Source organism: Aspergillus pseudonomiae (assembly GCF_009193645.1).
Source record: "Aspergillus pseudonomiae strain CBS 119388 unplaced genomic scaffold BDV37scaffold_63, whole genome shotgun sequence".
Classification (NCBI taxonomy): Eukaryota; Fungi; Ascomycota; class Eurotiomycetes; order Eurotiales; family Aspergillaceae; genus Aspergillus; species Aspergillus pseudonomiae.
In genome coordinates this window covers 4723-20600 of record NW_022476055.1, presented here as the reverse complement: position 1 = coordinate 20600, position 15878 = coordinate 4723, and the positions used below count along the sequence as shown (strand labels likewise).

General features: G+C 46.5%; 4 protein-coding genes across 4 annotated transcripts; 1 reads left to right on the top strand and 3 right to left on the bottom strand.

The window, feature by feature from the left end:
* Nucleotides 1–81: 81 nt before the first annotated feature.
* On the bottom strand, nucleotides 82–4905 carry mdr1 (ABC multidrug transporter Mdr1). Its single transcript, XM_032082663.1, has 4 exons — nucleotides 4443–4905; nucleotides 4149–4391; nucleotides 783–4096; nucleotides 82–697 (listed from the first exon to the last, which is right to left on the bottom strand). Exons 1-4 carry the CDS (start codon nucleotides 4503–4505, stop codon nucleotides 340–342), a joined length of 3978 nt encoding a protein of 1325 aa, XP_031938779.1. The 5' UTR covers nucleotides 4506–4905; the 3' UTR covers nucleotides 82–339.
* A 3577-nt stretch (nucleotides 4906–8482) lies between these two features.
* skpA (SCF ubiquitin ligase subunit skpA) lies at nucleotides 8483–9400 on the bottom strand (the record flags this gene model as incomplete). The annotated part of the gene is made up of 5 exons (XM_032087766.1): nucleotides 8483–8573; nucleotides 8671–8840; nucleotides 8904–9071; nucleotides 9150–9235; nucleotides 9346–9400. 5 exons carry the CDS (start codon nucleotides 9398–9400, stop codon nucleotides 8483–8485), a joined length of 570 nt encoding a protein of 189 aa, XP_031938778.1.
* Nucleotides 9401–10565: 1165 nt separating this feature from the next.
* smp3 (glycosylphosphatidylinositol-alpha 1,2 mannosyltransferase smp3) lies at nucleotides 10566–12934 on the top strand. Its single transcript, XM_032079458.1, has 4 exons — nucleotides 10566–10895; nucleotides 11069–11454; nucleotides 11515–11642; nucleotides 11702–12934. The coding sequence occupies exons 1-4, from the start codon at nucleotides 10787–10789 to the stop codon at nucleotides 12696–12698; spliced, it is 1620 nt and encodes a 539-aa protein (XP_031938777.1). The 5' UTR covers nucleotides 10566–10786; the 3' UTR covers nucleotides 12699–12934.
* A 577-nt stretch (nucleotides 12935–13511) lies between these two features.
* Nucleotides 13512–15448, bottom strand: BDV37DRAFT_178689 (putative UV excision repair protein (RadW)). The gene is made up of 7 exons (XM_032079457.1): nucleotides 15251–15448; nucleotides 15134–15181; nucleotides 14993–15065; nucleotides 14802–14881; nucleotides 14420–14743; nucleotides 13862–14350; nucleotides 13512–13795 (listed from the first exon to the last, which is right to left on the bottom strand). Exons 1-7 carry the CDS (start codon nucleotides 15266–15268, stop codon nucleotides 13676–13678), a joined length of 1152 nt encoding a protein of 383 aa, XP_031938776.1. The 5' UTR covers nucleotides 15269–15448; the 3' UTR covers nucleotides 13512–13675.
* Nucleotides 15449–15878: the final 430 nt, after the last annotated feature.

Sequence of the window (15878 nt, the reverse complement as noted above, 5' to 3'; positions counted from 1 at the left end):
AAAGAGTATATCCTCTCACTTGTCTTAGAGCTATGTTTCTATTACGTATGTAAAATATTTCTTGTCTTGAATGATTAATGTAGCAGAATATATTTTTCTTTTCTTTTTTGGTTCACGTTTCATTCTTTTCTATGAGACGCCAACACACCCTCACCAATAGTCTATGCATCATACATTTGATAAATGTGAGAGGAGAGAAAACAGAAGATGAAGAGCGTATATGAACTTCAGAACACAGGATATCATAAACACATCATATCAACACGATCCTGTGTCAGTGTATAGGAGCAATCGAGATCATGAGAGGGTATTTTAGAAGGTATGTGTAAAACATTAAAATTAGTGATCTTTGCCCAAACTTTGTAGGTTGACTAGTTCATAGTAACGGCCTTTGTTACGGACCAGTTCTTGGTGTGTTCCGCTTTCGACAATCTTGCCCTGGTCAAACACGTAGATAACATCGGCTTTCTGGATGGTACTCAGTCGGTGAGCAACAGCAATTGTAGTTCGACCCTTGGCGGCGGCATCCAGCGCTGCCTGTACAACTTTTTCGGATTCGGAGTCGAGAGCCGAGGTGGCTTCATCTAGAAGGAGGACCTTAGGGTCACGGAGAAGGGCGCGGGCAATAGCAACTCGTTGCTTTTGCCCACCAGATAACATGCCTCCTTTATTGCCAACCACGGTGTTGAATCCTTCCCTGTAGGTCTATCGTCAGTAAAACCGCGCGAGAGTTGTCTAGAAAGGGGTAAATATTGACTGAGAGGTGTAAAATGGGGACTTACGGAAGAGACATGATGAAATCATAGATATTGGCATCCTTGCATGCCTTAACCACTGCCTCTTCCGGAGTATGGTCTTGATCAACGCCCAGCAAGATATTCTCTTTGATAGTCCCCTGATACAAGGTCGGCTCCTGACTAACCAGTGACAAAAAGCTTCGGTAAGAATTAACATTGAGTTGGGTAATGTCCTGGCCATCCGCAAGAACAGATCCAGACAGAGCATCATAGAAACGCTCAAGCAGCGCAATAGTAGTACTCTTTCCACATCCACTGGGACCAACGAGAGCAACATATTGACCGGGTTTCACGGTCAAATTCAAACCCCGGAGAACTGGTTGTTCGGGACGAGTCGGGTACCTGAAATGCACGTCGCGGAACTCAATTGAACCTTCCATAGATTCTAGCTTCTCGCCATCTTCCGACCATGTATCAATAGCCGGTTTCCTGTCGAACAACCTTTTGAATTCAGCGGCGGCATTCTTCGCCTTGCCCATGTCTGGGGAGAAGGAGAATACAGTCCCCGCAGACTGTGCACCGAAGAGGATCTCAGAGAAGCAGACGAAGAAGCGGAAGACCGAGTATTCATGTTTCCCAAGGAGGGTGCCGCCATACCAAAAGCCGAGCGCAACACAGAAGAAAACCAGGGCCTGTGAACAGGCATAAAGGATTGATGACTTCAAAACAGAGATTAGACTTTTCTTCCCCTGAGCTTCCAGCTGGGCGTGATATACTGTCCACACATCCCGTTCTCGGGTGAGAGAGGCCACAGTGCGGATAGCTGAGGTTGCTTCACAAGCGTAGCTTGCAGACCCTTCATAGGCAATTTTGGAACGGTGCTGGAACTGAGCAAGCATGTAGAAACGGTAAAATCCACATGCCAGAAGTACTGGGACAACAGAAATACAGACCAAGGCTAATTTCCACCCGATAACGAGGGAGATCACAATTGCTGCCCCAAGGGTGGTGCTAGTCATTAAAATTGTGCCCAACGTTACACCGCTGACACCTGACAAATGTTTTGTTTCGGTTGATAGGAAAGAAGTTAGGGCGCCAGTGCTGTTTTCCTCTCTATCAAAGAAGGTGATGTCTTGACGAAGAATCGTTCTAAAAGCCTGGCTTCGCGCACGGCGAATGAGTCTCTCGGAACTGACAGCGAATGCGGCACCATTAATAGAAAGACTGATAAATTGAGCAATTCCAACGACAAAAAACATCAGAGACCAGAAGTTCGCATCATGACGAAGCTTGCCATACGCGCTCGGACCTGCTGCACCCAAGGAGAGTGAGCTGATCGCTTTGGCGTAAAGGACTGCCTGGGTGGGTTGACCACCCCCTGCAAGGATCGCAAAAGTCAAACCAATTAGCATATAGTTTAGTTCAGGGCGGTTGAAAGAAGCAATGAATTGGACTAGTGACCACAACGAGTATTTGCGGGTTTTTTCCGGGTTCTTCTTGGCGAGAACAGCGCTTGATACCGACTTGTGGGTGGCAGAACGTCCGATTCCAGAGTAAACCTTTTCGTCTCCAACGTCCACAAAAGAAGCCGAACCACTGTCAGCAGTCTTAATACGGGACATTTGCTCTTTGGGTAGCTCGTCGTCATCTTCAACCTCATCATCCAGAGCTTCTGCGTCCTTCTCTTCCTTGATGCGCTGAGCCTCTACAAGGTTATTGTAGGTACCCTTGCGATCGACCAGTTCATCATGTGTGCCCTGTTCTACAATTCGGCCATCGACCAAGACAACAATATTGTGGGCGGTTTTTATAGTCGATAGGCGATGAGCAATAACAATAGTGGTTCGACCCTCTGCAGCTTTATCAAGAGCAGCCTGAACAACACCTTCTGATTTGGTATCCAATGCAGACGTAGCTTCGTCAAGCAAAAGAATCTTTGGGTCACTGACGATGGCACGGGCAATGGCGATCCGCTGTTTTTGACCACCAGATAGCAAGAATCCGCGCTGGCCGACATTGGTCTCGTACCCTTCTGGCAAAGCACTGATGAAGTCATGAGCATTGGCCATTCTCGCCGCGTTCTCGATCAGTTCACGGATCTTTTCATCTGACTCGTTCTCATAATCCGTGCCAATAAGCCCATACTGGATATTCTTGTAGATCGTAGTGCCAAAAAGGATAGGCTCCTGGCTAACCAACGAGATTTGCTGACGCAGCCAACGAAGGTTGAGCTTCTGAAGATCGTAGCCATCTAAAAATATTTGACCACCGACAGGAAAGTAAAAACGCTCAACCAACCCAACAACAGTACTTTTTCCAGATCCTGAAGGGCCTACTAAGGCTGTAGTTTTACCGGCAGGCATTGTTAAGGAAACGCCGTCCATGATTGTCACTTCAGGTCGCGAAGGGTAGATGTGTTTGACGTCGCGGAACTCAATGTTGCCTTCAACGTGATCGGGTGTCTCTCCTTCATCTGAGTACGGATCCAATGGCGAAGGACGATCAATTGTAGTATAGATCTTGACAGCTGCCGCCACAGCATTCGTAAATGCTTGAGCGTTCGGGCTGACATTTCCCAAACTGAACGAGCCTATCAAAATCGCCATTAATACAGTGAGGACCTGACCAACATCAACCTCTCCATTAACAAGGAACCGGGAGCCCATCCAAAAGCCAAGGCCATAGTTGGAGAACATGATACCAAACATTCCGCCAATCATGAAGCCAAGTATGAGTTGGTTCTTGACCCCCCACTTTTCTGCTTCTGCCAGGTGAGCCTCGTATTGCTTGGCAAGCTTATCCTGAGTGCCGAATGCAGTGGCGTTCCGAATGGAGCTGATCACCTCCTCCGCAACAGTGCCACCAGCACCATAACTCTCCAGGGATTTCTTGCTGTACTTCACGATAAAGCGAGATCCACCTCCCATAACCAACACAAGGGCGACAATCGTCGAGCTGCAGATCAGTGCCAGTTTCCAATACTTGACATATGCGACAATAAAGGCGGTAACAAATGTGGAGATGGCCGTAAGTGTAAGTCCAACTTTCTCAGAGATACCGTCCTGGATAAGGTTTGTGTCGGCGGTGATGCGTGTGGTCACTTCACCAGCACCCAGTTTATCAAAATATGCCATGTTTTGCCGCAGGATGGACTCGAGATAATGCTCGCGGATCTTCTGGCTGATATGCTCCCCAGTATAAATGAATCCAACGGTGCTGATATAGACCGTGACAAATTCAGCGATACCGAGATATACGAAGTACAAGACATTCTTTGTCAGTTGGTGATAGAAGTCATCATATGAAATAAGATCTGCCACCCTGTTTGACATAGCCGAGGCCAATGAACCAAAAAGGATCTAACAAGTGGTCAGCGTATAGTTTTAGTGCAAGGGCCTAGTTAAGACATACAGTAAACAGCGGTAATGCTGCACCGGCAGCGATGGCACAAATCGCGCTTATGAACATGATGAGTATATCCATTCTAGATGCATAGCGGAAAAGAGCAAAGAACGACACTTTCACTTCGTCCGCATCGATCTGTTTCTTCAGGATCTGCTTCTCATGTTCTGGTAGATGAGAATAAAGAGCATCATCATCATCATTATCATTGCCTCTATCACTCTTATGGGAGGATGAAGGACGGGAACCCTGCTGCTTGGCCGTTGGCGGAGCAATCGTTGAGTCGGAAGCAGAATTACTAACAGACTTCTCACTTTCGATAGCAGTAGCTGGGGGAGAACCACCAGCTTTCTCTGTTGATTTCATTTTGCTTGAAGAAGCGAGACTGAGTTCGCAGTCTGTGTATAATCGCACAAGGGTCCCGATAATCACCTTACTCCATGAGGAAGACGGATGAAGGCCAGCTCGAATTAATTCGCCTGTTATGAGCTGCTCAAATAATGAATCGTCAATTGAAGGGCTGTGAGTGTTTTCACCAAAAGTAGCTTGAACGTTGGACGCGCGATGCCTTACGCGCGTGAACAAGGAAAGAAGGAAGGAGATAAATTGTTATCCCAAGAGGGGCACAACGAAGGGGAGAAACGAATCTTTGAGTTATTAGAGGCTACTGTTAAATAAACTATATAAGGATCAAAATAAAGGAGGTAAAAGGGAAGAGTCAACAGAGTGTCAAAGGGAGAAAGGGGGATATTTAGAGACCTCGACGGATTTGGTTGACCGTGAGGGTCAGATTGGTACATACCTTTTTGGTGGTATTTATTTAAACCTGACCTCTTATCGGAGTCCCGACATCCCGAGCGTTTTATGCAAGACTTAAATTAACCACGAACAGCCACTTCATGAAGATTGGGAGAGCAGTACTCTGTAGTGAGAAAAAGGGAAACGGAAAAGAAAAATGTTACCGACGATAACCATTACTGTAATAGTAATCAACTCAGCTGATCATATCTCTTCTCTCACTGAAATATTACTGCCATGTTGCATAGGTTATCTACTCCGTATTCTAGTACAAAATTGCCGTATAGGATACTAGTAGTACTCCACCAAAGTTTGCATAAAGCAGCATAGCCGACGGGGGAAAAACAAACGTGTTGCTTTGATTCCAGAGAGTTATGGTAGGCGGCAAGTAATACGTAACTACTCTCTGGAGATGGCTTCAAAGCACCTACGCAGTATTAGGTCAGATAGGTTAAATCTCCTCGGTGTCCCGGATTTCCATGGGCCCACGGGCCCGATGAACAAATCAATTTCTGATTTGGGAGCCCATTGATACACACATACTAACTGGTAGGTTTCGTTAAACCTGCTATAGACATCTGCCTGACATGACTCAGCGTTCTCCGAGACTACACTACAGAGTGGTACGTAATTCCACCTCAAAAATCTCTACTCCGGAGACCAATACAAAAAGCTAAAAATACGAAGCATGAGTAATTGCCATGGATCCAGATTATGAACGTTGCGATGGATGCCTAAGGTTAGGACCAATGGCCAAGCTTCGATTATGCTAGGAGTCGTAAACTATGGCCCGCTTCTTAACAATGATTCATACGGAGCAACTTACCGACGGAATCGGAGTGCCTAAAAAGGCTAAAGCCTTTCTCTTGAGTCTAGCTTCTCCTACTTTTAGAGCCTCCCGAAGGGTTTAGTACTAGGCAACTTTGGGCAACGCTATACGAACAAGCCAATCATCCAAAATTCGTTTAGACAATCTTACGGCGGGGTTCGGGGTGTTTCTGTGCCTGGGAGTCAGGTTACTAGTCGACTTCGTACCGGTGTTGATGGAACCCCCAATCTTAGTGAGATTATGCTTGTCGGGAATTCGGGGTCTCCAATTCCCGATATTAGAAATTAATTAACTCTGAATTCTTCCATGTCATTGGTTCGTCTTTTGAGGTCGACTACCTTCCTACTAGTACTAGTAGTATGGAGTACAGTATGCTGAATGGGGACTCCGACTATCGAGATGTACTCCGTACCTACTCCGTACAAATTTTTCTTTTTCGGAGCGATCGTCGATCTGAGTCAATCTGTCCGCCGGGCCCATGTAAAGTTGAAATAACGCCTGCTAAGGTTAGATGTTTTGACTCTATGAAATTGCAGCTGGCTGTTCTGCACTGTAGTATATCACTTTGCTTTGAGTAATTGGATACTAATTAATTTAAAGAAAGGTACTGCAACTCTTTTGCCCTACTTCTCGAACTAAAGAAAGAATGGACAAAAGTGGAAAGGCTCCAGCATGGTAAACTGTATGTATCTAATCAATCATCAATCGCTCATCCTCGTACATACACCACCAAACTAAAGAACAGAAGAAAGATTAAACCTCAGCCAATCTCCCTCAGAGGGAGAAGAAAAATGAAGAGGGCAGGTTACGATATCGTACGTACAATCTAATAGGCTAAAAATAATTATGCCTCGTCTTGTAATTCCTACACCCCTTATAGGTGGTAGATCTGAGAAGATTGAGCATCAGGGACTTGGTATAGTTGATTTGATTATCCGTTATGTCATCCCACTCAAGCATACCCTGTATGTTGCGCAGCAATCCAGATAAGTTCCAAGTTATGAATCGGTCATCTGGTGATTATTGAAATATACCCTATTATAGACCAGACCAAAGCGCTGAACAACTGTCATGTCCATACCTCAGAGGTTCACCAGTTGGTCCAAGTTCTAAGGCACTCTGGAGCACACTTGCCTCAGGCATAAATCACATGACCTTCCCGAAGCGAAACGCTAAGCCCTGCCCGCACAAAAAAACCACTACTACCAGAGGCGCTTGAAGACGGTCGACAACCTCATTCTCGCCAGTCCATACACTCAGCTCGCCGTCGCGACAAGCCTTCAAGATGCCGGTTAGCACCCCCTGAGCCAAACTGAGAGTCTCTACTCCGATGATACTTTTCCACATCATTTGGCCAATATGGATGAGAGGCTTCTGTGACTGTTGCTAACGCTCAATTTTTTCGATTAGAGCCACAAGAGTTTCCGCACCAAGCAGAAGCTTGCCAAAGCTCAGAGACAGAACCGTCCTATCCCCCAGTGGATTCGTCTCAGGACCGGTAACACCATCAGGTAATTACACCTATTCCTTTCAGGACCCTCGATCGGCTGGAACAGAATGGCAACTGGCTTTGAAATGTGTCTGGAGGTGACATGCTCACGCTGCTTCATCGGAACCCCGTCGCTTTCTTTGTCATTTGGGAGGGGGGAAGGATGATATTTGGGTTTTGAGTTCGACACGTCGGAAGGACATTTAATGCTGACAACGCGATTCCCAGATACAACGCCAAGCGGAGGCACTGGCGCAAGACCCGTCTCGGTCTGTAAATTAGGAACCTCTCCTTCGACCGAGATGTCTATCCCCGATTGTTTCGTTCATCTGTGATACCGAAAACGTTGCTCGCGATGATAAATCTGCGTCCTGGATCCGGCCCGCTTCAACATTTTCTTTTCGCCAAACTTTGATCTCTGTTCGGAATTCCGGCAAACATATCTCATCTTGACAACTCTTGAGACTTTCAGGATGGCATACGGACAATGATCGAATCGGAAGCGGTGACGGGTTCTGTGACAACGTACTTTGCAAATTATGTACACGAGCTGAGACAAAATAAAAAATTATGATGGATAATGAGCAGTGAACGAAGAATTTTCAGGGACATCTCACAAATCACTCCTTAAAACATGAAGACAAACGAAGGGAACATGTCCGCGAACCGCAGGTACTACGCTACCTTTCCACCTCTATCTTGATACGTTCGCAAAAGTATGTCTTACTACTTGTGGGCTGGACGGTGCAGTCAGTTTCGAGAGCGGCAGGGTTGAGTGAACGTTTCAAGACACTAGAAGCCGCTGCAACGTATTTCATGCCAATCGTAGTGTAATCGGATGTATTTTGTCTCGTTGCTTTACGCCCTGCAGTGGCCCATACCTCTTGGGTTGTCAAGTTTGCCCTTCTATTGCGTCATGAACTCTTGTTATGTAGGTCTCTAGTTTATGCAAATCGAGGTAATTACTTGGTGTTACATAGTCAACTTATCGAAAGCCCCGATCACATACCCGTAGGCCGTGAATAATGATATTCTTTTCGATACAACAGCTTCCTCACCAACTCACATTCAGCGGGTAGTCCGGGTGTCAAACTGCCTACGTCTAACCCCAGCCTTCAAGAGAACAAAACCAGCTAATTGAAAAGAAAAGCGATGGTGATATAAAATTCCTAACGCCATAGAGTAGAAGCAAAGACCAATGAACCAGATGAAATTCAAGCTGAAAGATTAAGGAGAGCTGCTAGCCTCCTGGAACAGATCATGAAACTTGGGGTAGGATTCCAAGAGTAACGCAAGGCTAACATCGGCCAGTGGCGTACTTAGCGACTATAGCAGAGAGCAGTTAGCATTCAGGAGATATTGCAAAGGAAGGCAGGTTATGTATCGGTAAAACCTGGGAATCTTTAGGCACTTACTCTTCAGCCCATTCATTCTCGCGACGAATCTGGTCTTCCTCCTCGGGTGTGAAATCGTTCTGGATATTGAAAGTCTTTCGAATCTCCTCAGGAGACTTGCCCTTGATCATATTCGCAACGGTCTTGCAGCCGACATCGAGCAGTCCCTTGATGTCAAGGTAGTTGGCGGCCTAATTCGTTGGAATTTAGTTTCCGAACCTGTGTCAAGACATCTAAACTAGGATAACACGTACCAGAATAATTTCGAAGAGCATTTCCTGGTCAACTTGCATGAACTTCTGATCCCACTCGTCAATATCCGTAGTCTTACGGCGGGAGTCATCGTCATCGCCGGTGCTGGGAGGGTCGTTCTTATGATGGGTGCACCATTCAATGACCTTCTTCAAAACGGCTTCGTTGACCTACAGCCAACAAGTCAGGTCCCATCACATAAAAATCACTGAAAGTTTAAGTCTGGTAGCCCGGCCGAGATGACTCACGTTGGGAATGGGGATGGGCTCTCCAGTTTCACCCAAGTCTTCAAGCATGTTCTTGATGAGCAGCGAGCGTTCGGCGACATCACGGTCTAAACGACAGGATAACAGGTCAGTATCGAGCCTACTATTTCGAAGTTGAAGCGAGAAGCCATATATCTCGTCTCAGTAAAGGGCTATTTATCGTGATGAATGCACCTACCGACAGTGATGTCAACGCCGTCGGCGCTTGTGAAGATAAGAGTGGGAGTGGACATTTTTGCGATATTCTAAGTCCTATACCGACTGTTAAAACCTGAATCAATTGTCGCCTTCGCGAGACAAATCAGCTTGTTTTCATCGAGGGTTAGGATTCAAACCAAGCTCAATATTTTATGAGGGGTACAGAGGTGGGGAGATGATGACTTACGGATACTGGGAGCTGTGAGAGAGTTCTGAAGAGAAAAGAAGTGGTTTGTGGAAAGATGGGGGTGCAAACCTTGATATAAATGTCTCGGGACAATGGGGCAGGAAGAGAATACAAGGAAAGCAAGCTCGAAGGGAGAAAGGTTGCGGTGCAGAAAGAGAAGGTAGGAAGGAATAACAATCAATGGCGGAGAGTAGTATTGAGGCTTAGTTATACAGGTAACAAATTAGCGCTTAGTGGGTAGTACTGGAGATGAAAACGCAGGTCGTAAATACTGTACCTACTTATTTTTCGTAATGAAAGTCCGCCGCCGCAGAGTGGCGCCTAGATTGCCGCCTTGTTGTTGCCTGAGTGGAGTTATGCTGGTTAGTACACATATACACCGATGTACTAAGTACAGAGTAACTTGCCTCCAATGGAAAATAGAAGTTTCCAGGTGCATCCTTTACATATTATGAGGAGAATTCCCAGTTCCGAACGCCGGTGTACTCTGGATTTGATGGCAGTTGCTGCTAGGTAATTCCAAACCATTACTTTACACCAACTAGTATATAAGGATACTGTCCATACCTGTATTTGATACATAACTGGTAATTTTGAATGAATCATCAATTTGTTGTGAGCTTTTCCCAGGTATACCCAGCATTACATTACATACACACATATACTCCCAAATGAAAGGTGATGTTCTTTCTTATTTGTTTATCAATATGACATCCTTTAAAAAAACAAATGTTTCTCCTCAGTCTCTTCCCTCCGCATCTAGAGTTAGGACATCAAGAGGTGTATCATAGAGATCAAAACCTCCACTGTATCTCAACCTCGACCCACTATCATTCGATTCATCGCCAGCTAATTTAACCACCGTCCACTACTACATGTACTAGTTACTTCTCCCATAGTTCCTATTAACGGCGGGCAGTGCTCACCCCAACATGTCCCTCTCACTCAGTAAGAGGAAATAGGGTCCTGCACATCAGCAACTTAACCGGACCCGAACGAACCCTCCTAAGAGCCCTGAACAAGCTTCCACTCCTTGATTCTCTCCGATAACCTTGCCTATATGCTTGTCTATGTCGTTCCTTATTCTCTGAATTCTTCTCGTGTGGGACAAAAGCAACAGCATGTGCTTTATCTATAGAATTTTTTGGTTTCCCTACTTTTAACTTTCTGTGTACTTGTGTGTGTCTTATTCTCTTCATTATTATTGTTATTGTCACACTTGACCATCGGAGCCATGTGGAGACGAACATATTTGCTTCTACTGGGGATCCGTGTTTACTTTGCCCTTTCCCCAAGCTACCTTCACCCAGATGAGAACTTTCAGGGACCTGAAGTTTTTGCAGGTAAGCGTGCTATGCTTTCTTCCACGAGCCATCCGTTGATGCCACTATGTTTTTATCGCGGCAGCTTCTTTCTGCCGGCAGGTCCCGCGCCTCGTTGCTCAGGATGGCCTCTGACGATCAAAACATACCTCCACATTGAACCATCTTTCATAGGATTCAACTAAGCTCCTCAGGTCGCGTCCTCTCCTACCCATCCAAATTACCATGGGAATTTACCGCCGATAAGCCGATCCGCAGCGTCTTTCCGCTATGGCCAACCTACGACGTGCCAATAAGCCTTCTTAAATGGTTCTATGCCGAAACAGGGGCCCCTACACCCCCTCCTCCACAGTTTATCTACTATGTACTGCGAGGGATCATGTTTCTCTTGAGCTTTGTGCTGGAGGACTGGGCTGTATATGAGTTAGTTCCTTTTGCGCGACACCGTCGGGCGACTGTGGTGCTGGTCGCATCCTCGTACGTCACCTGGACATATCAGACGCACACCTTCTCCAACTCCCTTGAGACGTTGTTGGTTGCTTGGGGCCTGGTCTTGATTCGCCGCATTGTCGAGAATAAGGTCTGTTCATCACACCCAAGTCAAGGAAGGCAACACCGATCGGCTAATATTCGTCTGCAGCGCCGCGCATCCGTCTTCTCCTGTGCTGTCCTGGCCTTTATTGCTGTCGCTGGCGTTTTTAATCGAATCACTTTTCCGGCTTTTCTCGCCATCCCAGGACTTCAATTATTACCTCATTTTCGGCGCAAGTCAGTATTCCCCTGAGGGTAGTTCTTACTTCTATACTAAACTATTCTCGAACATCCAGGCCGGTCTCATTCTTATCCTTCGTGGGGTTCGGTATATTCTTCTTTGGAATCGCTGTTCTTGTTGATACCGCCTTCTATAGGCCTTCTGCATCTTTGTGGGATGTCCTCCACTCACCGATAATTACACCCATCAACAATTTGCTTTATAACTCCGATAGTCTGAACTTAGCGCTTCATGGACTCCACCCTCGTTATCAACACTTTTTAGTCAACTTGCCGCAGCTCCTTGGGCCTGCATATGTTATGATGGCTGTATCATTGTGGAACTTGCCAGCTATCCCAGCCTGGATGAAGAACGCGCGTGCTGTCTCCGCCTTATCAGCAACTGCCATATTGTCGATTTTCCCCCACCAAGAGCCGCGCTTCTTAATACCATGCGTCCCTCTTCTCCTCAGTTGCTTCCGTGTGAGTAAGTCGCGTTTGTTCCTGGCCACCTGGATGATATTTAATGTTGCTCTGGGATTCTTAATGGGCATCTATCACCAAGGGGGGGTTGTACCTGCTCAGCTTGCAATGCCCTCTATCATCTCGGCTAGCAGTGTTGAATCAAGCGATGAATTCTCAGGAGAGAGCTCTGGTGTCTCTGCGACAGTCATTTGGTGGAAAACGTATTCTCCCCCATTATGGTTACTTGGAACTAACAACAATTCGTTCCTGAACATCGAAACTCGAGACTTAATGGGCGTTCCCGGACCCGATTTGGTTGAGGAGCTGGAAAAACTGCTCCCGTCCTGCAGCAATGAAGAGTCGAAGCAGGTTGACTCGGTATTCGTGGTTGCGCCCAAGTCTGCTGCTTTTCTTGACCAATATACCCCTTCGCCGAGTTCGTCGTCGGTTAGCTCAGCTTTAGAGCTACACGAACTGTGGTCTTACAAGAAACACATCAACCTGGATGATCTAGACTTCGGCACTGACGGTGTCTATTCGACATTGGCGCGAGTGATTGGTAGGCGCGGACTGGCCGTGTGGAGAGCTAAAAGGGCAGATTGTAATTGAAGATTGATCATCTAATGGCATTAACATATCAAACACATGATGATGTAAAGTTCACAAATGGCAAACTTCCAACCACTAATCCTCTGTCCTCTTCTCATCCTCTTGTTTGTGAGGTTCTGGGTTAAGTGGCCTCGGTGATCAGCATCTAACTCTTCCTAGTCTCTTCTGCGAAATATTCAACTGCCTCTGATTTTCCTATATGCCCCCCCAGTGCAGGTAATGGCATGTGTATCGTGTCATATTTAGGTCAAGTTACACTCGTTATTAGCAAATACTGCACGCACACTCTGGTCTTTGTGAAGAGAGCAAAGTGTCACTGCAAAACTGCTGAGCGGCATTTGCTGATCCGGTGACCTACGTCACCGACACTCCCTCAAACGCGGCGTGGGGTCATGGGACGGTACAGTGCTGTAGATCCTACTAGGTAGGTGTAGGTGTTTGAGTAGCAAGGAGTTGGTCACCCCCATGTTTAATGTACCAATCAACGAGCAAAACGGAGATTCATATTGATCTTAGCTATCTGGAGGCATATATTTCAATATTACAAAACCGGGTTCAATTTACCAGCACATTCATCTCACGCGATAACCTTTCTAAGAACCACAGGGAAGGAAAAGGATTCAAAAGTATCTCATTTTTGTTCCATTAACTAGGCACACGACCAAATGTCACTTCTGAGTAGGAGGGTAAATAAAAGGAAAACAGATAAAGACTACTACCGTATGTTGGAACACCGCTACAAATGTCATCCATGGGATAGTGAGAAGGATGAGAAGACGTAACTGAGGAAAGTAGTGACAGCTAGTGAATCCGCGTGCTGAGCACGCCAAGCTGTACCAGTCTTGATAAAACCCGGCTTCGGTAGGGAACTCGGCAAAGAGATGCATTGCAGTTGTCCTTAAGGGGAAAGAGTAGCACTAGGTTCGCAGCAAACTTGTTGTTGGGAAGCCTTCGACGGGGGATACTCTGGTGTTGAATTATATGTCTTCAGGATCATCAGGGTTCTCGAATAGAAAGTTGGCAGCGAGCTCTTCGTTCTTGTCACATGCAAAGTAAGCCTGTATGACCAAATCTCGGGAAAATCCCAGGCGGCATAGCTAAGCTGGATTAGTCTTTTATCCTGTATGATAAACAAGCATCAAAGAGGCATTAGGCAAACATACGCGTTCGATAGCATCTCTTTCTTCCTCGGTGACATGGATCTGATGTGTACCAGGAGGGAGCGCACCATCACCTTCTTCGCTCAAGAGCTGTAGAAATTGCTCCTCGTTCTGGCCGATGAGCTGGGCGATCTGAGGGTTACCGGCCGCGACTTGTTGAAGGATGGGTTCGAGCATTTGCGGTTGTTGCTGGACTAGCTGGCGAAGTTGCTGGAAATGTGGGTTATTCCGAAGGAAGTCAAGATTCGGGAGTCCTTCGCCGGCTGCACTTCCGGAGCGTGCCCCATGGGCGCCTTCCTGGGTACCCGCCTGAGCAGCAGCTTCAAACAGGTTGACTGGTTCTTCACCACCAGTTGTCGCAGAGGCGATCTCCCCAGCGGAAGCAACGGGGGGCTGAGGCGAATCAGATGTGACAGCGGTAGCCTGCTGCTGCTGTTGCTGCTGCTGTTGTTGTTGTTGCTGCTGTTCCTGTTGGATGTTGTCTGGGATTCCCTGTGGCTGTTATAAGCATCACCAGCTGAAATTTATCGCGCTTAGTTAGTGTTGATATGCAAAGCTCACATTCAGAAGATATTCGATAGCACGGTCAGGATTGAAGAAAGCAGCCCTCATAGCGCGGTTGATATCATCCCTTGGAAACCCCATACTCTCCATGTGAGAAATAACCGCCTCGCCCTGAGAGCCACTCAGCAACGCGGAGGGATCATTGAAAGCAGCATTGGATGGCTGTGTAGCCCCAGCAGGGGAAGGGGTCGCCGGTGGGGCTGGTGCGGAAGCGTTTGTAGATGGAGCCGGAGCAGGGGGCGCAGCTGGGGTCGAGGCGGCAGCTCTCGAAGGTGTCGAGGGGGGTTGCGAAGGAGTGGCTGTAGATGAGGAGGCCTTGGGCTACATAACGCGGTTAAATAGCTTGATATATACAAGGGAGCGCCATTGTATAATTTACCTTGGAGACCATGCATACTATGAAGCCCTTTTCTTCGATGTTGTACGATTCGATCGCCTTGTCATCTTGCAAAATCTTACCTGTAGGGTTGGGGGACGGTTAGCGACTTGTCATGTAGGAAAACTTGACCAAGTCACCATCTGTGACACCGACGCAGTGAAATCATAACGGATAAGTCATTATTGACGAACCGGAGTAGATCAGTTTCAGTTGGGGGACATCCCAGCCCTTCTCCTTAGAGATCTTTTCTTTCACTTGCCCAACCTAGCGGAGATTTCATTAGCCCCGCATTGACACAGACAAGATATCAGCACCTAGGGCGAATAACCTACCGTCTCTGAGGGCTCTGCATCAATTACAAACTTCTGCTGTTTCAAGTCCTGGAGTAGAGGAGAAATGGTTGTCAGCTCCAGTCACCAAAGAACAGGCGGGGTGTTGGAGATGCCTACTTTAAATGTAAGCTTCATCTTGCGCCACCAGAGGACTGAAGATGGCTAGAAAACTTGAATAGTAAGAGGCACAGAAAGATGAGAATACGGTGATAAATACGCTTCCCGGTCCTTTAAGGTAAAAAAAGGAGATATGGGGATTCGAATGAGAGGATTAGAGAACTGAAGAATTGCTAGAAAGAACAATGATGATGACAATCCATGACGATTGGGGGGGGGGAAGGGCAGTTGGCCTGGAGGCGGTCACGGCATCTCAGTCAAGCCACACCTTCACAGCCACACTTTCTTGTTCGGGTAGTAGTGGGCAGATAACTAGGTACCTAGGTGACGTACTATGTCAACATGGGTAGCGAAAGGCTTTGTACTTTCATGATCTTAAATGCTATCAAAAAGGTAAAATACTCCAGAATATCCTACTCAATTTGGGGGCTAACACTCTGACAGATAAAGATGTTTGAGTATGCTGCTAGCGGCCAGGCCACCAGTATCTTAACTTACTATAATTACTATACAAGTGGAACGAAGTATGGAGTAGAGCAGAGATTAAGAAAAACAAGAAAGGGCTAGCTTAAACCACACACAACAGAAGTTAAAAAAAAAAAAAAAAAAAAAAAAAAAAAAAAAAAAA

Coding starts and splice junctions, on each gene's coding strand:
- smp3 (XM_032079458.1), top strand. CDS start 10,787: ATGTGGAGACGAACATATTTGCTTCTACTGGGGATCCGTGTTTACTTT. Junction 10,896..11,068: donor GGGACCTGAAGTTTTTGCAG/GTAAGCGTGCTA, acceptor TAAGCTCCTCAG/GTCGCGTCCTCTCCTACCCA. Junction 11,455..11,514: donor GCCGCATTGTCGAGAATAAG/GTCTGTTCATCA, acceptor ATTCGTCTGCAG/CGCCGCGCATCCGTCTTCTC.
- BDV37DRAFT_178689 (XM_032079457.1), bottom strand. Junction 14,744..14,801: donor TAGTATGCATGGTCTCCAAG/GTAAATTATACA, acceptor CGCGTTATGTAG/CCCAAGGCCTCCTCATCTAC. Junction 13,796..13,861: donor AAAGAGATGCTATCGAACGC/GTATGTTTGCCT, acceptor AATCCAGCTTAG/CTATGCCGCCTGGGATTTTC.
- mdr1 (XM_032082663.1), bottom strand. CDS start 4,505: ATGAAATCAACAGAGAAAGCTGGTGGTTCTCCCCCAGCTACTGCTATC. Junction 4,392..4,442: donor CTATCGAAAGTGAGAAGTCT/GTTAGTAATTCT, acceptor ACGGCCAAGCAG/CAGGGTTCCCGTCCTTCATC. Junction 698..782: donor GATTTCATCATGTCTCTTCC/GTAAGTCCCCAT, acceptor ATAGACCTACAG/GGAAGGATTCAACACCGTGG.